We start from the raw sequence: 26472 nt of genomic DNA on the forward strand, positions 1-26472 counted from the left end.
GGTAAATTACACAATACATCTTGTATTGTGTATTTGCTCTCTAATTGAGAGGGTAGTCTAATTATTTTGGGGAGAGACAAAAATAGTAAGATAATTATTTCGGGGTATTTTCGGGAAACACCGGAGTTTACTATTTTTATTTTATCTCATTGTAACTCTAGAAAGTTTCTAGAGAACAGCCTCTTGTACACCTCCACCTCATAAATTCAATAAAATTGCCTTCAAGTTTTAAGCTATCTTTTTTCTTTAGCAATATATTATTTGTGCTTTGAGAATTATTGCTTTCGCTAAATTGTCGCAACCCAGAAAAATTCCCAACAACTGGTATCGGAGCTTCAACGATCTTAAGGGATCAGTGAGTTTTGGAGAATGGCAGCCCACCAATCATCCTCGGTTTTTCCTCCTCCAAGTTTCAATGGCGAAAATTATCAGATTTGGGCTATCAAAATGAAAACTCATTTAAAAGGGTTGGGCTTGTGGCAGTGAGTTGAATCTAAGAAGGAGGTAACACCTATTGGAGACAATCCAACTTTAAATCAAATAAGGGCTCATGAAGAGGAATCATCGAAAGCTCCAAGAGCTTTGTCTATCATTCATGGTGCTGTCTCAGAGTCAATTTTCACGAGAATTATGACTTGTGAAACAGGAAATGAAGCTTGGGAAAAGTTGAAAGAACTTTATGAAGGCAACGAACGAACAAAGAGGATGCAAGTCTTGAATTTCAAAAGAGATTTTGAGACTTTGAGAATGAAAGAAAATGAGTCGGTACATAAGTATTATGACCGGTTGATGGCGGTCGTGAACAAAATCCGGCTAATGGGAGAAGATCTGCCTGATAGCAGAGTTGTTGAAAAATTGTTCGTGAGCTTGCCTGAAAGGTTTGAGGCAAACTTTCATCTCTTGAAGATTCAAGAGATATAAGTCAACTATCCTTATCCAAATTAATTAATTCTTTGCAAGCTCAAGAACAAAGAAGAGCAATGAGAAAAGGAAAAAATGAGGAAGCAGTTGAGGGAGTTTTCCTCACCCAAGATTCAAAAGGAAAAAGGGAAATTCCTCAATGTGGTCATTGCAAAAAGCATGGTCATGATGAGAAGGACTGCTGGTACAAGGGGAAGCCTCAATATTTCAAGTGCAAAAAGTTTGGGCACGTGCAACAGAATTGCAGAAACAAGAGAAAAGAAAGTGTCAATGTGACATACCATGTTGGCGAAGAAGAATTTGCTTAATTTGGAGACAAGTGCTCCAATAATTGAAGGTTGATGAGAAGTGCATCAACAAATTGATTCGGTGAGAAGTGTACCGAGAAGTTGTTTGCGGAGAGAAGTGCTCCGGTGATGATGGGAAAGTACATCATTGATTCGGTGAGAAGTGCACCGATATAAAAAAAAAATTTGAAAGTTTTAAATTAATAGTTAAGGGGAAGATTGTTGAGGAAATTAACTATTAATTTAAAACAATTAAATAAAAAAAAATGAATTGTTGTGAAGTTTTAATTAATGGAGGATTATTTTTGTAATTTGTAATAATTAAGGATTGTTTTTGTAATATGTAAAAAAAAAATGAAAGTGTGAAAATTGACCACCGAAATCAGTGGTGGTCAATGATGAATTAATTGTGCCAGCACAAGTTGCTGGCACAATTATTTGGGTGCATACCTTGGCTTATAAAAAGCCAAGGATGCTCATTCTAATTTAGGGGAGTAAGTTGAGAGTATTGAGAGAGGGTAAATTACACAATACATCTTGTATTGTGTATTTGCTCTCTAATTGAGAGGGTAGTCTAATTGTTTTGGGGAGAGACAAAAATAGTAAGATAATTATTTCGGGGAATTTTCGGGAAACACCGGAGTTTACTATTTTTGTTTTATCTCATTGTAACTCTAGAAAGTTTCTAGAGAACAACCTCTTGTACACCTCCACCTTATAAATTCAATAAAATTGCCTTCAAGTTTTAAGCTATCTTTTTTCTTTAGCAATATATTACTTGTGCTTTGAGAATTATTGCTTTCGCTAAATTGTCGCAACCCAGAAAAATTCCCAACAGCGGTAATGTACGACAAGAAAAAGATGGCAAAGTTTGGAATTTTGGACAAGGAAGCGAATGAGGCGTCAGAAATAAAGTGTATAGAAGCAGGTGATTGCTTCTGTTTCCACCTTTGGAACGCATGGGAAGAAGTTGAAAGTGATTAGCAGAATCAAAGAAGAAAGAGGGACTCTCGAAAGAAATTGATTCGTATGAATTAAGATAATAATTGTTGTTCAAGTGAGACGTATTTCAGTGGAAATCTATTCTAATGATTGTTTATTCTCCTCTTTTGTTGTAGTTCGCCTGATACCGTTGATGAAATAGCTACAAAAGATGAGGAGAAGCATAAAAGACGCATAAGACAATAGTAGCTAAATAAGAAAGACTAAAAATATGTCCACCACTCTAGTTCCATGTAATAAAGTTCCTTACACCTTGGAGCTTGTTGTAATTCTCTCGTTCCCTCGACGAAGTTACGATCCATCCTCGTTCTCTAAGCTTGAAAGTTCCACTTCCAAATCTGAAGCGACGGTTTTGAGTCCAGTTAGATAGTTCTAAGGGCTGATTCTTCTTCCCTTTTATTTTGTTAACTAGTTTGTACTCTTCCTATGTGCCAGATTCGATTGTATTTCGCATTTACGCTTTTCATAGTAATAATATATGATTTACGATTTTCAGTTTCACTATACCTATTGATGTTTATTCCTTACTTTAATTCTCATAATTGATTATTGTGTAGGTTGATTACGAACTCCGAAATCCATTAGGATTCATATAGGTGTTGCCTTACCGGAATTGACAATCCAGAAACTGTAGGAATTGACAAGCCATGTAACTTACAGACCCATTTTCTGAACCTAAGAATTAGAGTCGTCTTAAAAAGGAACCGCAATGTAAGAACCTCACGAAGTTGGTCAGTTTGCATATAGTCGTCTCTGCAAGAGTAAATTGTTACTCGTATATATTCTGAAATAATGTTTATCACGTGTTGTAACTTAACGTCGTCCATATCATCCTATAAGGGATTGAAATACATGAAGATTGTCTCACCTATAGTTTAGGAGTAGTTTATAGTTGTCACCAAACCAACATAAAATATTCACCGTTCAGATAACGTATAGAACCGAGTAGTTTAATACTTGTGGGTATAAATCCCGTGGATTCGATACCTAGATTTAACTAGATTTATTACTTGATAATGACGGGGTACACTTATCCCTTAGTTGTAAAAGTCGCTATACTGGGGATCCCCTCGAGTGCATCGCTACACACTCTCTCATCAACTTACATGTTGTTTCGTTAGCCTCCTAAACTTGCTTAAAATAACATATTTACCATTTGAATTTGTTTAAATTGACCTATTAGCCCCCTAAACTTGCTTAGTGTGATTCATTTGGTCATTGAACTTGATTACTTTAATTTCTGTTTTTTTATATCTTCATGGCGTTTCTATAGATTTAGTAATTTAACCATGACACTTTAAACAAGTTTAGGAGGTTAATAATAAGACATCGTGAGAGTTTAAAGGATAAATCAAACTTTTTAGATAAGTTTAAGAGGCAACTGATTTCAAAATTATTAGTTTTAAAGTTTTCTTTTTAAATATTAACTTTCTTTTTTTCATAATAAAATAACCACTAAATGAATTCAAATCTAAAAAAATTGAATAATTAAAATTATTTAAAATATTATTTAATTTTAAATTTTTTTATTTTGAAGTAGTTGTAGGCTAAATTTAAAAAATGAAAATTTTGAACCAGCGTGCTTTATTTGAAATTAAGACAATAAATAAATGAAGTATTGGAAAGAGATATGAAGTTGGGTTTTCTTCATCTCCTATTAATATGACAGTTGCTGTTGACTATCTCACTTGCTATTTGATCATCTTCTACTATCACTTGCAGGTTTGCTTTGGCATCTTAGAATTAATTAATGGCTGCTGAGGATGCTGTTACTTACATGGGGAAGCAAATATCCAACTTAATCAAGTTAGTTCCCTTTGAATTTCAACATTTGAAATTTTTTTGGGGACTTGAAAAGGAACTCGACAAGCTTCGAGAATCACTAGATGCGATTGCTGATCTAGTTGAAGATGCAGAGGAGAAGCAAGAGAGATTGCTGGAAGAGAGATGGTGGCTGAGAAAACTGAGAGATGTAGCTTATGAAGCAGACGACTTGCTCTCTGAGTTGGCTTATGAAGCTACTCGACTTCAGCTTCAAACTAATGAGGTACTTATAATCTCTGAACTGTAATTCAGAGCATTTTATTCAAATCAAAGTTTTATTGATTTTGTTAGGGCAAATTTCCCTGTATTTGTCTAAATTTCTTCAATAATCCCCTTTTACTCTGATTTACATTTAATTAGCCCTCCTATTATCATTTATTGGATAATCTAGCACCTGACTAATAATTAGCATCTGTACTTTAATCTATTAGATAATCTGTGATTAGTCTTAGAATCAGAGTAGATTGACCTTATTGAAGAAGGTACCAGGACCAAAATATGGCGCTTGCCATTTTGTTATTACAAAATTGTGTTATTGAGCAAAATTAACCTATGATCCCAAGAAGACTACTCACCAGATTGTTATTATGTATGCTTTTACAACCAGGTGTATCCAAATATGAAAGCGTACCCCGAAAAGGCTGGATATCGTCTCACAATGGCACATAAGCTTAAGAAAATGTCTGAGTCACTGCGAAGCATTCAAAGAGATGGTCAATACCTTCAGCTTAGGGCAATCCAACACAATTTTGAGGATATGACATCTAGGAATAGGTTCGAAACACACTCAATCTTGGAAGATTCAGCTGTAGGAAGGGATGAAGATGTAGCCAAAATTGTCGACTTGCTTATAAGTTCTTGCTATCAAATACTTACCATTGTTCCTATAGTAGGAGAGGGTGGTCTTGGAAAGACAGTTTTAGCTAAACTTGTGTGTCAAAGCGTCATGGCAAGAAACCTTTTTGATGTTAAGATGTGGGTGTGTGTTTCTAAAAAATCTGAAGCACACATAATTTTAGGAGAAATGTTGCAATCATTGACTGGAAGAAGGATGGGGGGCTTAACCAACAAAGATGCAATTCTTCAACAGCTTGAAAAAGAGTTGGCGAGGAAAAAATTTCTTATTATTCTTGATGATGTTTGGGAAGATGTGTATAAGTGGTGGGATGATTTGAAAACTCGGTTGTTAAAAATTTGTACGAACAATGGAAATGTTGTTCTTGTCACAACTCGTATTGAGAGTGTGGCATCCATTATTGAGACTTCATCTCAACATAGGCATACACTTGATTTCTTGTTTGATGATGAGTGTTGGTTAATTTTGGAGGAAAGGGCATTTAGAAATATAACAGCACCATACCCGTCTTATTTAGGGGCCATAGGAAGGGAAATTGCAAGAAAATGTAGAGGAGTGCCATTGGTGGCAAAAGTTTTAGGAGGGATATTGGGGTTTTACACGGATAAAGAAACATGGTTGAAAATTAGACATAGTGATGTTTTAAGAGGCGAACAAAGTGATGTTTTGTCTATTTTAAAAGTAACTTTTGATCTTTTGCCCTCATATTTAAAGCCATGCTTTACATTTTTTTCTGTTTTTCCAAAAGGCTTTTCAATTAGCAAGGAAGAGTTGATTCAGTTGTGGATGGGCGAGGGGTTTGTCAAGTCATTTGATGAGGGCAACAACTATTTTGATGCCTTGCTTGCTACTTCCTACTTCGAAGATGCAGAACTGAATGATAATGGGGAAGTTATACAATGCAAAATGCATGATCTTATGCATGACCTTGCATTGTTCCTATCCAAACATGAAACATCTTCCATCCATCGTTTATATGCAGATGATCAATTCATAACAACTTCAAAGCATGTTCTCAAGGATAGGGCCGAGATGTGCCGTACAATTATCCTCAACGGTGCCACCTATTATGAATATTCATGGAATTTGAGAAGGTTGCATACTCTACACTTCAATGGTGCTGATTTGGAAGTGTTTCTATCATCAATCAGCGAAATAAAACACTTGAGATATCTTAATTTCTCAAATTCTGAAATCAAAGAGTTGCCCAAGTCAATCACCATGCTCTACACTGTTCAAATTTTGGATCTCTCAAATTCTAAGGTCGAGAAGTTGTCTGAATCCATCACCAATTTCTACAATCTTCACTCTTTGAATCTCTCAAATTCTAAGATTGAAGAGTTACCTGAACTCATCACAAAGCTTTACAGTCTTCAAACTTTGGATCTCTCAAATTCTAACATCAAAGAGATGCCCAGATTCATCGCTGAACTCCAAAGTCTTCAAACTTTAAACGTCTCAAATTCCAACATCAAAGAGTTGCCTGAATCCATCTCAAATCTCCTGGAACTTCGAATTTTGGATGTCTCAAATTCTAACATTGAAGAGTTGCCTGAATCCATTGGCAAGCTCCATAATCTTCTAACGTTGAATGTCTCAAAGACTAAGATCAGAAAGTTGCCTGAATCCATCACCAACCTTTTCAATCTTCAAACTTTGAAATTCGTCGATTGCAAGGAACTTATCAAGCTTCCTAGAAAGAAGATAAGGAATCTGAAGAATTTGAAGCATATTTTGTTTTCTTACAAGTACTATATGCCATTTGGATTGGGGCAGCTATGTGGTCTTGAAACATTGCCTTTCTTTGTTGTGGGTTTTGATTGGGGAGGAAGCATTAAGGAGCTTGAATGCTTAGATCAACTAAGAAGGAACTTGGAAATAACTAGGCTTGAGCAGGTGGAAGATAAGAAGGAAGCTAGAAGAGCAAATTTGCAGGGGAAAACAAAATTACGAGGACTAGGCTTTGAATGGAGTTATGGAGAAAATGGTAGAAGTTCAAGTGATGAGGAACTGCTGGAAGGCCTTCAACCTAATGCAAACATAAAAAGAATAAAGATCAAGTATTACATGGGTGAGAAATGGCCGTCATGGATTCTGAGAATGAAGAATCCAAGGCACATTGATTCTTTTCTAGTGCTCAGTAATTTGGTGGATCTTCACTTAGAGAGGTGCTGGAACTGTACACAGCTGCCACGCCTTGGGGATCTTGCTTGCCTACAGTTTCTATGCATAAGTCATATGAAAAGACTCAAGTGCATAGGTAATGAGTTCTATGGAATTGATAGTAAAGACAATTCCAGTGAATGGCACTTTAGGCTGTTTCCAGCATTGAAATCATTGTCTCTAAGTTGGATGGAGAATTTAACTGACTGGAGCTCTCCATCAGATGGTAACTGGGTCGTCGTATTTCCTTGCCTTGAAAATTTGTCCATTCAATCTTGTGCTAAATTGACAGGTTTTCCAGCTAGTGATCTGTCAGCACTTGCGAATCTCGAAATCAAAGATTGCGAGGAATTCAGGTTCATTATTAAAGAGCAGTCCTTCCCCTCTCTTACAATTCTATCCATTGTTGGATGTCCAAAGTTAACTTATCTTCGAAATTGGCTTCCACCCAGCACTTGTTTTAAGGAGTTCAGTATAAGAATATGTGAGTGGCTGACATTTATTCCAGAAGATTTAGAGAAGTTGACTCAGCTGAGCTCTTTAACCTCCTTAGAGATGTATTGTTGTAAAAGATTGAGATGTTTTTCAGAGGAAATACTATGCAAACTCACTCACTTGAAGAGTGTAAGTATTGGTGCATTCTCAAAGGAGTTGGATGATTTCCATTACCTGAATCGGATCAAAGACCTTCCATGGCTTGAGGACTTAGAAATATGGGGATCAGATTGTTTTGGTCGTGAAATGTGTTGTCTACCAAATCAACTTCAACACGTCACTTCCCTGAAATCATTGAAGATAATGGGATTCACAGCAATGGAAGAATTGCCAGAATGGTTGGCTAATCTTCAGTCTCTTCAGTACCTTTCTCTGGATTATTGTCGGCATCTCGAGTGTCAATCAACAGCAATTGTCGTACAACGCCTCTCCAAGTTAGCGCATCTCTACATTGATTTCTGTCCCCTCTTGGAGGAAACTAATCTTCAATGTTTGCTGTTTTTGAACGGTGCAAAACTCAAAGTCGAGTTTTCAAATGTCTCGAAAGTCAGAGTCCGTTTGGGATATTAGTCGGATGAATTTGCTGCATTTCATTTTGTTTGGTAGTTCTTGTTTAAGGCTTTCAAATGTAATTATAGGTAGGAATACATTGTGGCTAAAACACTGATGTATATTGCATTAAAGATCCTAAGGAAGAAATTAAGATGAGATTGCCATTTGAAATTTGTTATACTTTAAACACTGATGTAGATTCATTTGAATCCTTTTTATTATTGGTTCTTTCAGTTTGTAAAGTGTTAAATATGATTAGTTGTTTGTGAGTTCTTGCATTTGAATGTAAAACTCTTATTTGGATCCCTGTTTTTTCATACTCAATTACAACAGTTTATTAGGAAAATAAGTACAATTTTTTTTTATGCAAATCCAAAGTTCCTACCGAGTCCTTTGCCGAAAAATCCAAAGTTAACCTAACCCCTTTCTCTCTATTTTCTAATAGACCTCCTTTTTTTTCGCTTAGACACTTTCCGTGAGGTGGAAGATTGAGAAATGCAGAGAAAAGGTGCTCCCCTGTGATAGTATACTTGAAAAGAACCCTTTTGTTCCAGCGGTGCCATCCTCGAATCAAAAGGAGAAAAAGAAATCTAAGAGAAACCAGAGTGTTTCTGAACCTAAAGATACCAAGGTAATTGTATGTGCAATCGATTTTGATGGAGCTTGTCCTTCGTGCCAAGGTAATTTCTTGAGATTGAGATGTTGCTTTGATATTTTTATGCTAGGGTCTTGCTACTGTTGGGAGGGTTTCTGCTGTGGTAGCTTGTTTGGTTATGTAGAGATAATAATTGATTTTGCTTTCTTTGATAATATTGCAAGTGATTCTGACAACAAAACCAGGAAGATACTTAATTATTTCTAATAGTCTAAGTTCCAAGTTATAGATTGTTGCTAAATTGCATCTGAATGAGCTTATTTCTTTAAATTTGATAAACTCGCATGTTATTTACAGGTATGCGTACCTTCAGTAATTCCAGCACTGGAAGTTGCGGCTCTAGGATGCTCATATAATCCTCCATCAGAAGCTCATCAGGTAATTTCTTGAAGGAGTTGATATCAATTCCCAATTCTTATATCATTTCTTAAAAAAAAAGAATAATTTGTGTTCTTTGTAACTTCAATTTAGGATTTGTTGGCCCAAGCCATTTGTCGGCGGGCCGTGACACATTGCAGAGGAAATGCAGCAAATGTATCAAAGTTAGTTGGGACCTCAGCCTGTCCCGTTAACTGTTTCTGCAAAACACCGAGTGCTTGATGACCTCAGCCTGTCCTATTAATTGTTTCTGGAAAACACCAAGTGCTTGATGAAGAAGATGTTACTTCTTTATCAAACGCATTTTTATATTTTGGTTGTGTCCCAGAAGAATTTTTTTGAATCATGAGCCGTTGTATTAGATGTACTTTCTCGAGGCAGATAATGTAACAGAGAATGAGGATACTGCACTTGATAAAAAGTAAGATTCCTATTTTCTATTGCAACAAGGATTTTATATGTTATAAGCATTACATAAACATAAAAGCTCACACTTATTATCTGCTATATATTGTCAGATATTAATATGAGGTGGACCTTTAACTATCAGGTTGAGCTTTTAGTTCAAACGTTTCCATGACATGGTATCATAGCCACTTTGACTAAGTGGTCTAGGTTCGATTCCTGGCAGCCCCATTTGTTGATTTAATTGCAGGACATGGTAATATGGGCCTGTGTGCTAAATTAGCAGAATCCAAGAAGAAAGATAGAGGGACTCTTAAAAGATAATAATTTCTGTTCAAGTGAGACTTATTTCTAATGATTGTTTGTTCTCCTCTTTGGTTGCAGTGGCCTTACATCATTGATGAAATAGCTTAAGAAGATGTGGAGAAGCATAAGAAACACATAAGACGAGCAGTAAGAAAGACTAAACGTACGTCCACCATGCTCGGGAAAGCACAAGTATGCATTTAAATTCCTTTGATGCCGCTTAAAAATTTGCAATGTTTTTCTTTTGTTACTCCTTTAGTAATATGAACAAATACACATTTATGTCAAGGTTCACTACTATTATTAAGATGTAACTTCTAAAATGGGTTTGTTCAATCATTTCAAGCTTGTATAATGTTGTTAATTACCTCAAGCATGGAAAAACCTAATTAGCAAATTTCTTCCTCAGATTTGAGCCTGCTCCCTCCTCAAGAACAAGAAATTACTGGTTCTCTTCGCAAGCTGAAGGTGCTCTCTTGAATCTTTTTAGGGTAAATAATTTATTAGTCCCTTACTTTTTACCTAACACACTGGTTAGTCTCCCTATTTTGAAAAACACATTATAAGGTCCCTAGCTTTTCCCAATATTAACCATTTGGTCCTTTTGTCTAGTTTTTTTTAGACTTGTAATCGTTATATTTTAGCATAAACAGGTATATATAAAATAACCCAGTAACATGGTCAACTTGTATTGTACTGTGGTTGTACTAAAAGCTAAGATATGTTCGATTAAAAATCTAAAAAAATAGATAAAAGGACCACAAGGTTAATATTGGCAAAGGATAGATCTTAAAATGTGTTTTTCAAAATAGGAGGACTAAACAATGTGTTAGGTCAAAACTAAAGGACTAATAAATTATTTACCCATCTTTTTATGTGTCATGAGAATCTATCCTTTCCAAGCTTTAGGAACTGAAGTTGTGTTCTTTGGTCTTTTTATTGAATTATGTAAAGGGTTGCTGCACCCTTCTAAATGATCGGTTTAAAAGTCTAGAGAAGAGGAGAGGATTGATCCCACCTGCCAAAAGCCGAAGGTCAGTTGATTCGGTTATGTTATTTCATTGTGCGTTAACTAGGGGTGTGTGTCGGTTGAAAACCAAACAGAAACGAAAAAACCGAATACTGTATTACCCAATTTTGTTTGTGTAGTGTAGACCATGTTGTGGATTACCAAAAAAAAAAAAAAACAGAGAGTAGGAGGAAAAGGAGATGTATATAGGAAAGACCAATGTCAGTCAATGAAATTCAATGTGTCTAGAACCATAGTTGTTAAAGGCGTGCCTTATGCAACGCTCAAGGTAGTGAGCCTTCATTGCACATGCCGAGGTGCAGTTTAAAAGGCTCTCATCTTGTGCATGTCGCTTGGGTTTCGGAGCACGTTACATATACTGTTTTCACTAGTGTTTTTTTTTTCTTTTTACCATTTGTGTAAACCAAATGGTTGATTAATCTCAACCACTAATTTAATTTAAATAAACTTAATCTTAATTAGTGATCTAAATAAAAATATGTAAGTATGAACTTAACTTGGTGTTTTTGACATTTAGTATTATGTTTGTATGTCGTTTCGTTTTTGTGGTCACAATTTTTTTTTTTTTTTATGATTTAACTAGTAATAGAGTATTAGTGATATTATTCAAATAATAAAAAAAAAAGAGTATTAGTGATATTGATATCAAACATTGGTATGCTTTGTAATGGAACCCATTGAATTAAAAACTTAAGTTGATAGTTAAAGGTTCATTTCATATTAATATGACACACCCCCACCTCCGCACATGGATGGCAACTGATATCATATTGAACTAAAAGTTTAAAATAATAGTCAAAAGCTCAATTCATATTAATATCCGCTACACGCGAATGCCAACTAGGTTTGAATCGTGCACAGCCCAGACCCGTATTGCCACATATTCGAACCCTCGATTACTTGATCAAAGAGGCTCTGATACCATATCGTGAGACCAATTGAACTAAAAATTTAAGATGATAGTTAAAGGTCCACTTCATATTAATATTTGACATGCTTTAAAGGTCCAAAAATGTCAACTACCTCCTATATTTTGAAAAAGTTCTATTTAACCCATAACTTATATAAAGTGACTAGTTAAACTCTCTGAAATGTACCCATTACCTCTTGTACTTTCTTAAAGTGATATATTAGTCCATTAACTTGCTTAAAGTATATATATTTTCAACTTTCCAAAATCTCTCCTGCTACTGCCATGTGGATTTTAGGGAGTTAACTGTTCACTTTAAACAAGTATAATGAGTTCATAGAAATGTCCAGGGGTTAATTGGCGTTTTGGAACAAGTTCGGATGGTAGATGATATATTAAGCCTAAAATCTATTACATTTCTTGTTGAGTCATCACATATAGTTCACGACCAAAAATTGAACAACTTTTGCAGGTTCTCGTGTCTTAATCATGTTATGTGATCTATATACTCCACATGATTATTTATGATATGAATATATAGGGATGTTAACGAACCGAACTGATACCGAACACATGATTATTTTCATGTCATAGTTTTGGTTGCAACATTGAACACGTGTCATGAAGACATCGATAATGTTTCTTTTCATAAACTCAGACTCTGAATCTCTCTTAAACCACCAGGATGCAGTTGGATGAACAACAATGTCAAGAATTTCATTTTTCTGAGGCTTTTTTTATGGAGGTTTATTACAGGTTACCCTATTTTTCCTACAGACATCACTTATCTCTTGGAAAGTCCAGAAACAAACTATAGTCAATCAGAATATCGAAGTAAAACTACTTCAAGCGAGCATAAATGGATATCCTATTTCCTTACTGATTTGGCCGTCTCTTGTAATAGTATATATATAAGTCTTGTAATACCCGGATGATGGTGCTTTTCGTTTTCTTTGTTCCTTTTTAAGTAAGATATTAAGAACTTGTTTGATAACAACAGAATTTTTTTAAACATCACTAAATTATTCAATTAAATTAAATGTCATTTATTTTGATAAATCAAAGTATTTAATCTAAAATTTTAAGTTAAACATTACCAATTAATTTTTTCAAAAAAAAATATTATTAATTAATATTTTTATATTCAACAGTTATTTTTGATATTTATTTAACAACTAGTCTGAACACTCGTGCAATGCACGGGATATGCTTGATAATTTTCTTCATATGCAAATTTATTTTGAAATAAAGGAGCCACAATAATTATAACAGTAATTTTTTTTACTATAAATTGACTCACTAAACAATGCAACTATGTTAATTTCTCACATGAAAAATGAGTGAATAGTTCATAGCATTTGGAATAGGGAAATAATATTATTAGACCTCATTAGATCTCAAACAAACTTCACACCTCTAAATAATTGGAACAAAAAACATATGATTAGAAATTCAAAGCAAATATAAGAAAAGGATAAAGGAGCCTTATACAACATTTGTATACCCTCAAGTACTCCTTGGACAACTAAGGATTTCTGAACTATGAGTTCTTTTTTCACCATCAATTTTAACAAATGTAACTTTAGGAAGGGTATCAAATAAACTTGATAAAATTTGAAATATGGACATTATTCATAATTAAATCTCTTTAGTAGCTACAATTATCATCAAATTGGGGCTCCATTACAAACCCATTTTCTCGTTGATCCTGGAATTTTTTTCAAAATGCATTGGCACAAATGAAACCACATCATCTACTCCACAAAATGACACGTTAAAAAATTGTCAATATGTGCAAAACCACCATAACTACAAATTTCACAAACTAATACAAAACATAGTAAAAACTATCCATCTTAGAAATGATAAAAAAAATACAAATTACAACTATGAAACTTAATTTTTCACAAACCGTGTAGGCCTTATTAAAGCTCTTAACCTTCCTATACTTGTAAAATATTCATAAACCTGGTATTGTCAATAACTAAATATAATTTCCTACCCCATCATGAGCTCTACAAATGGAAACCCATAGTTTAAATAAAGCGTGAAGCACAAATGTACGAAAAAATAATTGAATCTAAATATAGATATCCAATGAGGCAATAATCAAGAACAACAATATTAGAATATCAAAGAAAAAGAAACACAAAAATAGAGAATAATATAAATAAATGGAAAAAGAGAAAAAATAAATAGTAAAGCAACCAAATTTGAAAATAAAAACAAACCACATCTTCCGAGAGCAAAACAGGGTTGCGGATCGCTTGGCGGCAGCTGGGCATGAGGGGATACTTGGTGTTTCTACCATTTCTGATCCCAGCTTAGGTGTTTTATTGTTGTGTTTTCCTTTACTGTTTCTACTAAAAAAAAAAAAAAAAAAACCAATATTCGTGAGTTCATCCCATGGCTTTACATATCTTTATTTATTTCTATGCAAATCCAATATCAGAACCAGAGACACTCTCTTCAGTCGTGTCGGTTTTCTCTTTTGGAACCATTAAAGCTAAAACTACTAAAAACAAAATTGAACAGAATTATTAGAATAAAAGAAGAAGCCATACCATCATTAATGCCTAAAAAAATGCATGCCCAAATCGTAGAAAATAGAGAGCAGAAGAGATCAAGCATTTGGTTAATAATCGAACGGGTAATGACATAATTAAAGGAGAAAAATCCAGAAGAGGAGATGATACGATAGTGGAAAATTATTGTAATCCCCCTTCCTCAAATAAAAGTCTCAACTAACTAACCATATGAACAACTCAGATTAAAATACCAAAAAAAAAAGAAACAAAACTAACAAAAACAAACACAAGTCCGAAAAATAATATGTACAACACATCATGAAAGAGAATCTCACCTGAAAAATGCAGCAGTTGTAGGAACCGTGTTCAGAACCTACAAACTAAAAAGTGAACGATAAGAAAAAAAAAAAAGGTGAGATATAATAGCATATTGTATTGCAGCTCTTCACATCTAATTAGGAGTTTCAGGAATTGTAAAATCAAAATCGGAAACCTATGAGAAATTAAGCTATGAGAGGAAACTAAAAAAAAGAAAAGAGTGATTTTGTAATTGAATAGAACAAAGAGTGAAACTGAGGGAAAAATACAAAGAGGTTAGTAAATTAATTAACAGTGAGTGATGAGAACAGTTGTGGATAGTGGAGAGCAGTTGGTGTTTGAGTTTTGAGAAAAATGGTAGAAACTGTAATAGCATTAACGAAAATAACATGGAAAAATATTAACAAACTGAGAAGCAGTCCGCAAAAAGTGTCAAAACCGTAATTAACAGGGAAACATATTAGTAAACTGTAAATGCAAAAGTAAGCAATTAAAATACTTTCGAAAAGAAAAAAAATATTCGGAAAATCTGAGAACTGGACACGTCAGCAGATTGTAAGCTGCTTTAAGTATAGATATAGATAGATTACTAGTTTCACACCCGTGTTTTGCACGGTTTTTTATTTGATTTCGTTACTATATAATGTCTAAAAATTCACATATTAAAAGTTTAATGAATATATAAATATTAGAATTTAGTGTAATAATTTTTTTATTTATTTATGCATATTAAATATTGATAATAGTGAATAAGAATAATACATTTTTAAAAATCACATTTTGAATATAATACATGTTTTTTTTTATCGTAGTCACAAATAAAAAATTTCAACGATAAGTTAACGAAATTATTTCAGTGCTGCACACGATATATATATATATATATATCGTTCTCATACCAATCTATCTCTTAATTATCTAAAACTTTACTCATTTTAACATTATGATCACTGAACTTCAATTAACGGTATAGTCACTGAACTTTATTCTTTTTAATACAGGTGGCCATTGAACTTTAACTAATTCTTCAAAATGACCGGTAACGACCTGAAAATGAAAATATTCAAGAATTAAAATTGTTCAGAACGACATTTACCATAAAACCATATTTTTTATTTTCCAAAATCACATTTTTTGGAGCTTTCTCTCTCTACAAATTCACTCTATCTCTTAACCAAAAAACACCTAAACGACCTCAAAACGAAAATTTTCAAGAATTAAAGTACCTTAGAATATGATTAAATTTTTGAATTTTTTTTATTTTAAGACCGTCAACGGTCGTTTTGAGACATTGAGTGACCAACAATATTAAAAAGTGTAATGTTCAATGGTCATACTGTTAAGAATTGAAGTTCAATGACTATAATATTAAATATAGTCATATCCATTTAATCAATAGCTCTTTGTATCTTTCCCAGGCTTCTGCTAGCGACTCATCCTCTTCTTGCACAAACCGCGACACTTCATTTCTCAATTTTATGGCTTGTCGAGGTGGGAAATATTTCATCAGAAAAGCTCATGCCATTTCTTCCCAACTTGTGATTGTCCCTGGCTGTAAATTTCTTAGCCAGTTCTTCGCTTTATCCCTTAAAGAAAAAGGAAACAGCTTCAGTCTGATTACGTCATCAGAAACGCCTCTGTTTGATCTGAATGTGTTGCACAACGTGATGAATTCTTGAATATGCCCATTTGGATCTTCAGATTGAAACCCATTAAATTATACCGAGGCCTGGATCATCTGTATCATGGACCCCTTCACCTCGAACATGTTGTTCCCCTCGTTGGGTAACACGATACACGATGAATGTCCCTCTGTGGTTGGCCTCGAATAATCTCTGATTCGCATAACAGGAGGGTTATTATTCTCTCCTTCTTCTTCTTGGTTTGGTTGAACTGGTTGTTCGGGTGGCACCATTCCAGCCATTCTTCTCTCTCTTTGTCGTTCTCTTTATCGTGCACGTCGAGCTCCCGCTCTGTTTCGTCTACACGTTCTCTCTACTTCGAGATCGATAGGAAAAACAGGAGGTCCAGCTCTGCGCATAAACTGGTAAAGAACTTCTTTTTCCTGCACGCCTTAGCAAACAGATTAAAAACACCATGTTTCACAGAAATTTTAGATAAATTTTGTTGCTTTCAATCCCGGCAACGACGCCAAAAACTTGTTGTCCTCCGATGTGACTCTAGCAAGTGCACTAGATACAAGTAATAAAGTGATAAGTCAAGTATCGTATCCACAGGGATTGAGATCAAAATGATATGAGAAAATCGTTGGTGAACAGAGTGTGTGTGTAAAGGTATCTTCTTAGTAGGATTGATTGTTTGAGTATGGACAGTTAAGACAAAAGATTGCTAAAGCTATGAAAGATATGACAGATAGAAGATAGTTTAAAGGATAGAACAAGCTAGGCACTGCCGAATAGGTTGTGCAAGGCCATACAACACTCCAACGAATTTGCTACAATACCAATGAAGTCAAAGTATCAGCTTTAATGCCCACTTAAGTCAACTTTCGTGTGTTCTTAAGTTCTTAAGATTTACTAGAGCCAATAGCGTCCTAAAGGAACTTTCTTACTTGCATTAAGATCAAAGCTGCATTTCCGTTAAGAAAACCTTTGACACAACCATCTAACATGTCTGCTTCGAGGTTGTGAGATCGATAGAGATATCAGTGAAGATGCAAGTAGTGTCCTAACATTCATCTATCACATGCATATATGCTGAAGCACAAAGAGTAAAAATCCTCATCAACACATCATTGGCAAAATACTACACATTCATTGAAAGAGTTATAAAACTTACATCACCGGTCCGGACTTGCCGTGCCTATTCAAAATGGATTACTCACTCATATCGAGCAATGAGCAATCAGAAGTTCTTGCTACAGTCAGAAACTCCATTGGAGCTCTTCTCTAACGCCTCAAAAGTTACTTTTCTATTCTAAACAATAAAATATCCGAGGATGAACCTGCCCCATCTTTCCTTTGCTACATCTATTTAAAGGAGAAAGACCGGGCCAAAATTGGTACCCGAAAGTACCCTAAAAGTATTACAAAAAACAAGTCAACACTAACTACTAAACAAAATAGAAATGATTATGGATCCTTTTGACCCTTGAACACTCAAGGGTCGAAACATCTTGTCGTCATGTTACTTTAGGAAATGCCATCGAAACACTTTTCCACATGCTGCCTCTGCCACGCCCACCTCTGATCTGTCGCTGTCCGTCATCAGAATATCCGACGTTTGACCGCTGGATCATAGAAAGGCTCTACTCCTCTTTGGCAGTTGCGAAACAAGCTGTTTCTAGCGAGTTTGGCTTTAATCTTTGCTTATCTATAAAAAAATTAATCAGCCCTTTTATTCTTGCAATATAACATAAAAACACCCTAATTCTCGTATGAATATTATGTTAATACTTAGTCAATTCCATACCTAACAAATACCCCCAAATTGAATCTTTGCTTGTCCTCAAGCAACCAAATGTAAGAAAAAGAATTCAACAGAAGAAGAGTTAGAAATGAAATAATATAGAGATCGATATGGATAAAATAAATTGTTTTGTTCAGCAAGGTAGTTGACAGATGCAAGCTATGATCTCATTGAAAAGTTAAAGTTTGTTTTAAACTGTGCCTTTAATCGAGAAATTCCTTAAAGCTTAAAATTAGACTTCTACTTTCACAAGAAGCCACAAACTCGCTAGACATGCCTTACAAAGGACTGGAATAATTCACTCACTCTCGTATGGCATTTATTTACCATAGGGAAAAGAATGCAATTTCACTCCTTAGCTCAGTCACCACACCCTTAGGGTGTGAGTTTGCCTTTTGGTCCCAAATCTATGGGTCAAAATTCTTCCAAACATAGTCCAAAGGACTTGACAAAGGTTGTAATGTTAGGCTCAGGTTCTAGTTTGTCAGTGAGAGGCTATTTCAGTGTAAAAATTCTGTCTTTATGCAAATTATTTAACCTACTCAGCTTTCAACATCTTATCATTTCCTTCCTTACCCGACCCACACAGCCTGATTCTCATAACAAACTATCCTTTCTATTTATATCAATAGTTAAAGATCTTTCCAACCAAACACATAATTCCCAGGTTCCTTCCTATCTTATCTTTAGCATTATCTACTCAATTGCCTTTTGTTTTCCTGATTTGTGTGTCTTAAAAACACATGATTTCAAATTAAGCAGTTGGTTTTGAAGCACAAGATAGAATTCAGGTTATTTAGGAATATCAGTGAAAGGAAGTGGTTTCTTTGCATAGTTTTCAGAAAGAACAGGTTATGGCTCAAGTTGGTTATCCTAAAATGTGAGTGCGAAGCACAGGTGGCTCTTTGTGTAGCGGAAGGGGAATCTAATTGCCTTTTTCCTCCTATGATTGTCAAAAAGAATCTCCATTTCAACAGGGCAAACCAAGGCAAAATCTCCCTAAAGATAGTGAGTGCTGGCCCACTCAGAAAAGATTAATGCATAATTTAGATGCATTTGCAGGCTCAAGTTCTCACTATTTTTTTAGGGAAATGCATTTAGGTAAGGGTTACTAATTGTGAAAGAAGATTTAAAAATTTAAAAATTTTCAGAACTTCCAGACTCGGGGAGACAAAATTCAAATAGCTAAAACTAGACAAATCCATCATAAAACGCACAGTCTATACAGTGATTCCCGCGAACACAAAACAATCGAATAGAGAATGAATAATCATGGAGATGAGAAACATGGAGAAAAGATTTAATAAACAAGGAGACTAGACATCAACGAACAGATTTACAAAGGATATTTACATCAAAGATTCTCAAGGGGATATTTGCTATACACCAAATCAATTAAATTAACAACAACCTGAATAAACATTTATCATGTTATTTCTGCATATATTGTGATGTGTAACTCCCCACCCCCAAACTAAAACGGAACATTGTCCTCAATGTTATTAGGATGGCAGCAAATGATAGACAATAATAGCAGAATAACATAGGCAGAGTGCAAAATTTGAAAGAGTAAGGGTGTTAGATGTTACCAAATACTAGGACAGCGACAAAGGTGACACATCAGGCTGGCTGGGAAAGAGAGGAATTAACCTCTCTATCCGCAGTGGCAGGAATGCCCTCCCCTTTCGAGGAAGCATCAGCATTAGCATTAGCAGGTGTTTCAGGTGTTTTTCTTACCGGACTCTTGACGGAAAAACCGGATGGACTCTCCTTGCCATGCTCCTCAATACATATGGTTTTGAGCATGTCTATCGATCCCTGTTGCGACTCATACTTCTGCTCAAAGGAAAATATCATTTCTCGGTTGGCTTGGTTTTGAGCAAACAGGGCATTCAACTTGTCAAGGATGTCCTCGCTCGAAAGCTTTGCACATTTCTTATAGAAATTCAGATCCTTTGGCAGCTCGACCTGTTCAGAATCCGATGAGACCGACACAGTTGGTTCACTTTTCCTCTTCCGGCTTTCGACTTTCCTTGATGTGACGAAGTCCGACATCCAAACCCACTTACCATTCACCATCTTACCAAAAAACATTTTCTACAGACTCTTGAGATCAATCTGGTCTGGGTGGTTCACAATAGTGAGCCGAGAGTGGTCATCAGGCTTAAAAACTCCGATAGATTCAGCAATTCTAGTGACAATGCTCCCGCAGCAGATGAGCGAAGAGTTCTTCTTACAAAAAGCACTGATGTACTCCCCAAACCAGTAACCTAGATTCATTCTGGGCCCGATTGCCATACTCCACAAGGCTGTAAGGTCTGCATGCGGCATAGTGGCTTGATTTTCTCGAGCAAAGATTGTGCCGGATACCACCTTGTGCAAATAACGAACAGCATAGTCATCGATATTTGACGCCTTGGACACGCTCCCATCATAATGTTGTAGACCTGTAAGAGAATTCTAGAAGGCATCTGGGGTCTTGGTGAATGCTTCCTTGTAGCTCTCGGACTCCAAGTCATCATCGTCCGCAGCGCCTAACATTTGGTTAAATAAGTTGAGCGAAGGCCTCTGAGTGTGACCCATGAGCCTGAAACTGAACTTCCCCTCTTCTTCAGGATCAGTGATCTCAGTATTGTGCTTGAAAGTAGCTAGGAACTCTAGCGTCAGTTCTTTGTATTCCGGTTCCTTCATCTCAAAGAAGCAGCCGAAATGTCCTGCCTCCATGAGCGTGCGCACGCGTTCATCAAGCCTTAGCCGCTTCAGGGTGTCCCAGCAAACTGTTCGTATGGGCCCGAATTCAAGTTTAGCCAGATCTTCGTAGTACTTTTGCACCTCAGCATCTTTGAACTGGGAAAGCTTTTTCACTAGCTTTTCATCTGGAACGAAAGCGACAGTGCTTGGTTCCGTCATCTTGCCTTTTGCCTTTTCTTTCTTTGTCGAGCCCTCGATTTTACGTGTTTCCCCGACCCGCGAGTTCTCATCTGTAAATCAAACTAAATAGGTGCCTTCGCAACCGTATATGAGAGAAACAAAAATCTTGGTAAAGGTGAGAGAAATGTGCGTAAAGACTAATTAGGGTACCCAGCAGTCTGCGTTTTTTAAGTAGAAAGGAGGAGACAGATCTCTTGAGCTACCGCCCTAAAGACCGTCTCCTAATCTGCCACCTAGACTAAGTCATATTGATGGATGATTACTCCAGGCGAAAAGACACGAGGGTACCATAAAGCTTGCATTTACGACACACTCTCTACTTTGTATTCTACCGAGGGGATGATTAGGCTGAAATTTCCGCCTAATGACAGTGGATTTGACGTGTCCCTCATCCTTCTAAAAAATTATTTTGAATTTATTCTTCCCCCCCCCCCCCCCCAAAAAAAATCTTACGATTAGCTCCACATCCCTCTCAAAGATTACACAAGCAAAACTTAAAACTTCACTCTTATTGACAAGGGTAGAAGTTTTATATCTTTCCTTGTGAATATATCGATTTGACTTGAATGCATGGTCAAAGAAAAAATGAGACAATGTAATTGTTATCAGGAAAATGACTTAACACATGCTGATGGATATTAAAATAAAAAAAACTTGTTTGGAGGGGTACTTTCCTGCTGCAATTGGTGTTTGCAGCGAACACCCTGTGTTTCTGATTAATGGTGAGGAGGGTCCAGGAAGTGAACAGTGTCAATCTTCCTCATGTGGTCATTCTCAAAGTATGGTTTGAGACGCTGCCCATTCACTTTGAAAGGAGCATCACCATTATTGAAAATCTCCACAGCTCCATGATCGAACACCTTGTTTACTGTGAATGGCCCTGACCATCGTGACTTTAACTTTCCTGGAAAAAGTCTCAACCTTGAATTGTACAAAAGGACATTTTGTCCTTCGTGAAAGACTTTTTTCTGGATCTTTTTGTCGTGCCACTGCTTGGTCTTCTCTTTGTAGTTTATTGCATTCTCGTATGAGAACAACCTGAACTCTTCCATGTCACAGAGTTGAAGTTTTCGCTGATCTCCAACAGCCTGTTGCTCAAAATTTAAAAATGTTAATGCCCAAAAAGCCCTGTGTTCCATTTCAACCGGCAAATGACAAGATTTTTCGTATAACAGTCTAAACGGAGACATGCCAATCGGTGTTTTATAGGCAGTCCTATATGCCCAAAGAGCATCGTCAAGCTTGTTTGCCCAGTCTCTCCTAGAACTGCCAACTGTTTTTTCTAAAATTCTTTTGATTTCCCGATTGGAAATCTCCACCTGTCCACTTGTTTGTGGATGGTAAGGTGTGGCAATTCTGTGAGAGACTCCAAGCTTGCCCATCAGCTTTTCAAATTTGGCATTGCAAAAGTGGGTTCCTTGATCACTAATGATCACTCGTGGAACACCGAATCTGGCGAACAACCTTTTCAGGAATTTTACAACCACACGGGCGTCATTGGTGGGACTAGCCATTGCTTCAACCCACTTGCTCACATAGTCTACAGCCACTAAGATATATTTATTCCCAAAAGATGTAGGGAATGGACCCATAAAATCTATTCCCCATATATCAAAAATTTCACAAACAACTATGTTGTTGAGGGGCATGTCATTTCTAACTCAGATATTGCCTGTTTGTTGGCACTCATTGCAAGTGCTAACAAATAAATGGGCATCTTTAAAGAGTGTTGGCCAGAAAAAACCTGATTGAAGAACCTTGGCTGCAGTCCTGCTAGCGCTATGGTGCCCTCCAGCTTCTCGATCATGACAATGGCTTAGAACATCCTGTTGCTCCTCTTGAGATATACATCTGCGAATAATTTGATCAGCGCACAACCTGAAAAGATAGGAGTCGTCCCAAAAGTAATATTTAATTTCAGCAAAAAAATTCCTCCTATGATTAGTGGACAGGTTGTGTGGCTTAAGCGAACTTGCCAGGTAGTTAGCAATATCGGCAAACCATGGCGCAGGCTGTGCGGTATATAGATGTTCGTCTGGAAATTTTTCCAAAATTTCTGATTGTTCCTGGCTGCCTTGGTGAGAGATTCTTGACAAATGGTCAGCTGCGACATTTTCCGTTCCCTTTTTATCCTTAATTTCGAGATCAAACTCTTGAAGCAACAATAGCCAACGGATTAACCTAGGCTTAGCATCCTTTTTCGCGAACAAGTAGTGCAACCCAGCATGGTCTGTGTGCACAACTACTTTGGATAACACCAAGTAAGGTCGAAATTTGTCGAAGGCATACACAACTGCAAGAAGCTCATTCTCTGTAGTGGTGTAATTCTGCTGGGCCTCGTTTAACATCTTGCTCGCATAGTAAATTGGCCTAAACTTTTTCTCTATCCTTTGTCCAAGAACGGCTCCCATATAATTATCGCTCGCGTCGCACATCATCTCAAAAGGTTGCTCCCAGTCGGGTCCTGCTAGTATGGGCGAGTTGATCAGCTTGCTCTTTAAAAGTTCAAACGCCTTCAAATAGCTTGCGTCAAAAGAAAATTCCGCTTCCTTATGAAGTAATGCGGACAAGGGTAGCGCAATCTTGGAAAAATCTTTGATAAACCTGCGATAAAACCCTGCGTGTCCCAGACAACTTCGCACATCTTTTACATTGGCCGGAACAGCCAGCTTTTCTATTACTTCCACCTTCACTTTGTCCACTTCCATCCCTTTTTCTGAGATTTTGTGCTCGAGAACAATTCCGCCCGTAACCATGAAGTGGCATTTCTCCCAATTCAAGACCAAGTGGGTCTCCTTGCATCTCACAAGCACGGCTTTAAGGTTGTTTAGACATCTATCAAATGAGTTTCCATAAACCGAGAAGTCATCCATGAATATTTCCACGGTCCACTCCACCATGTCATGAAAAATGGACATCATACATCTTTGGAAAGTGGCTGGAGTGTTGCACAGTCCGAACGGCATTCGTCTATAAGCATAGGTCCCATATGGACATATGAACGTTGTCTTCTCTTGATCCTCACTATGGATTGCGATCTGGTTGTATCCTGAATAACCGTCGAGGAAACAATAGAAGGCATATCCTGCTAACCGCTCTAACATCTGATCAATGAAGGGCAAAGGGAAATGATCCTTCCTTGTGGCTTCGTTGAGCTTTCTGTAATCTACACAGACTCGCCATCCAGTTATTGTTCTTGTGGGCAATAACTCGTCTTTCTCGTTAAGGACTATGGTTGTTCCTCCCTTATTTGGTACAACGTGAACGGGGCTGGTCCACACACTGTCAAAGATCGGGTAAATAATACCGGCATCAAGAAGCTTGATCACCTCTTTTCGCACAACCTCCTTCATGTGCGGATTCAGTCTACGTTGCGGCTGGACAGATGGCTTGTGCTCCTTTTCCATCAAGATTCTGTGGACACAGACTGTTGGACTGATACCTTTTATGTCATCTATTTTCCATGCGATTGCATCCTTGTTCCTTCGCAAAACGGCCATGAGTTGTGCCTTTTGATCCAGAGTTAACTTTGAGGATATGATGACTGGACTTCCACTGGGTGGTTCAAGGAAAGCATACTCGAGGTGTGCAGGCAACGATTTCAATTCTGGTTTAGACACCGGCACAGTTGGTATCTCCGGTGGTTCTTGATGAGTAGAAACAGTAGGATCGAAAGGAGGTGTCGGTAGGTTGGATTCAATGGAACAGCCTGTTCCTTCGTATATGTTCACCTCTTCTCCCAATAAAGTCTCTAGAGTGTCCTGTTCCTGCAAAGTAGAAAGACTTTGAAAATCATCCAAGAAACAGCATGTGTCATCATTATTGTTTGCACGTCTCATTGCCTCGTTCATTTTGAAAATGACTTCTTCCCCATTAATCCTTAAGAATAATTGTCCCTCTCATACGTCTATCAATGCTCTACCCGTGGCTAAAAATGGTCTACCTAGGATAATAGGAACATGCAAGTCTTCATCAATGTCCATTATAATGAAATCAACGGGCAAAATGAATTTTCCTACTTTGACTAGCACGTCTTCCACTACTCCCCTAGGGTAACATACTGATCGATCGGCCAACTGAATGGACATACGAGTAGGTTGGGGTTCTCCTAATCCAAGTTTAGCATATACAGAAAAAGGCATCAGATTTATGCTAGCTCCTAGGTCACATAGTGCATTTTCTATATTTAGCTTTCCAATTGAACAAGGAATAGAAAAACTCCCTGGATCTTTTAGCTTCTTGGGTAGCTGCTGCTTGTTTTGGAGTATTGACGAACAATCTCTGTTGAGTTGGATCATGGAAATGTTTTCCAGCTTCTTTTTGTTAGACAGGAGGAATTTGGCGTACGTAGGCATCTGTGACAACGCTTCTACGAAAGGAATGTTGATGTGCAACTTCCTTAAGGTATCCAATACTTTAGAATTTTGTTCTTCCAGCTTTTTGTTGATCAATGGCGTTGGATATGGCACAGGTGGAACATACGGTGCCAGTGGCTTATACATCTTCTCGTTTTCCCATTGATCCTGCTTACTGGTATAGGTTGTCTTCCTGCTTTCTTCTTCACTGGGAACAGCCTGTTCCTGCCCCCTTTCAGCTTCTTTGGACATTCCTGTGCATTCAACATTTTCATTAGTCGAAATAATGGGTTGAGTTTCCTTACCTGCCCTCAGGGTGATTGCCATGACATCGCCCTTTGGATTTGGCTCTGTGTTGCTCAGCATTATTCCCTTTCCTTGACGTAGATGCAGCCAACTAGTGAACCTGTGTTTCCAGACTTTTTATTGATGCTTGTGTCTGTTTCATGAACTGCATCATCATTGTTTTCATATCTGGCTTTATCTCTTCTTTTGGTGGCATAGGTTGTTTATAATGCTGTTGAGGTTGCCTTTGGTAGTATCCTGCCTGCTGTTGTTGATATCTTGGTTGTTCCTGCTGGTTCGACTGGCCTGTCCATCCAAAATTTGGATGGTTTCTTGTGGCAGGATTATACGTGTTGGAATACGGGTTAGGTGGATTCCTCTGATTACATCCTGCATAATCACATTCTGCCTGTGCGCCCTTTCCCTGCTTAACTCCGTGACAGTTGATACTGAAATGAAGACCTCCACAAAAATCGCAAATGTCATTGAATGGTGGTTCGTTGTGAATCGAAGAAACATTTATCTTGCCCAGCTGTCTAGCAAGCTGTTCTACCTGACTTGTCAATTTTGACACAACATCATCATTTCCCATCTTCTTCCCTTCACTTCTGGCGGAGTGCCAGTTGTAACTTGTGCTTACTACCTTCTCAATAAGGTCATACAAAGCCTGTGGCTCAAGATCTTTTGGTTTACCGTTGGCTATGGATTCAATCTGGATTTTGTAGATGTTTGTCACACCATTATAGAAATTCTGCACTTGCATCCACATAGGGATACCATGATTTGGTACCCTTCTCAATAGCTCTTTGTATCTTTCCCAGGCTTCTGCTAGCGACTCATCC

General features: G+C 36.9%; 1 protein-coding gene and 2 long non-coding RNA genes across 3 annotated transcripts; all 3 read left to right on the forward strand.

Annotated features, from left to right (window-relative positions):
* LOC136226401 (uncharacterized) lies at window positions 1-2708 on the forward strand. Its single transcript, XR_010687714.1, has 2 exons — window positions 1-2235; window positions 2327-2708. It is a non-coding gene; the product is annotated as an uncharacterized lncRNA (long non-coding RNA).
* A 1112-nt stretch (window positions 2709-3820) lies between these two features.
* Window positions 3821-8560, forward strand: LOC136226395 (putative disease resistance protein RGA3). The gene is made up of 2 exons (XM_066014864.1): window positions 3821-4257; window positions 4642-8560. The coding sequence occupies exons 1-2, from the start codon at window positions 3961-3963 to the stop codon at window positions 8116-8118; spliced, it is 3774 nt and encodes a 1257-aa protein (XP_065870936.1). The 5' UTR covers window positions 3821-3960; the 3' UTR covers window positions 8119-8560.
* A 228-nt stretch (window positions 8561-8788) lies between these two features.
* On the forward strand, window positions 8789-12791 carry LOC136226400 (uncharacterized). Its single transcript, XR_010687713.1, has 6 exons — window positions 8789-9133; window positions 9227-9554; window positions 9923-10036; window positions 10254-10312; window positions 10799-10878; window positions 12469-12791. It is a non-coding gene; the product is annotated as an uncharacterized lncRNA (long non-coding RNA).
* Window positions 12792-26472: the final 13681 nt, after the last annotated feature.

The sequence above is a fragment of the Euphorbia lathyris genome, chromosome 4 (genome assembly GCF_963576675.1).
Source record: "Euphorbia lathyris chromosome 4, ddEupLath1.1, whole genome shotgun sequence".
In the NCBI taxonomy this organism is placed as follows: Eukaryota; Viridiplantae; Streptophyta; class Magnoliopsida; order Malpighiales; family Euphorbiaceae; genus Euphorbia; species Euphorbia lathyris.

Excerpts from the sequence above, each read along its gene's own strand:
- LOC136226395 (XM_066014864.1), top strand. The coding sequence starts at position 3,961 with ATGGCTGCTGAGGATGCTGTTACTTACATGGGGAAGCAAATATCCAAC. Across the intron at positions 4,258-4,641 it reads TTCAGCTTCAAACTAATGAG|GTGTATCCAAATATGAAAGC; the intron begins GTACTTATAATC and ends TTTTACAACCAG.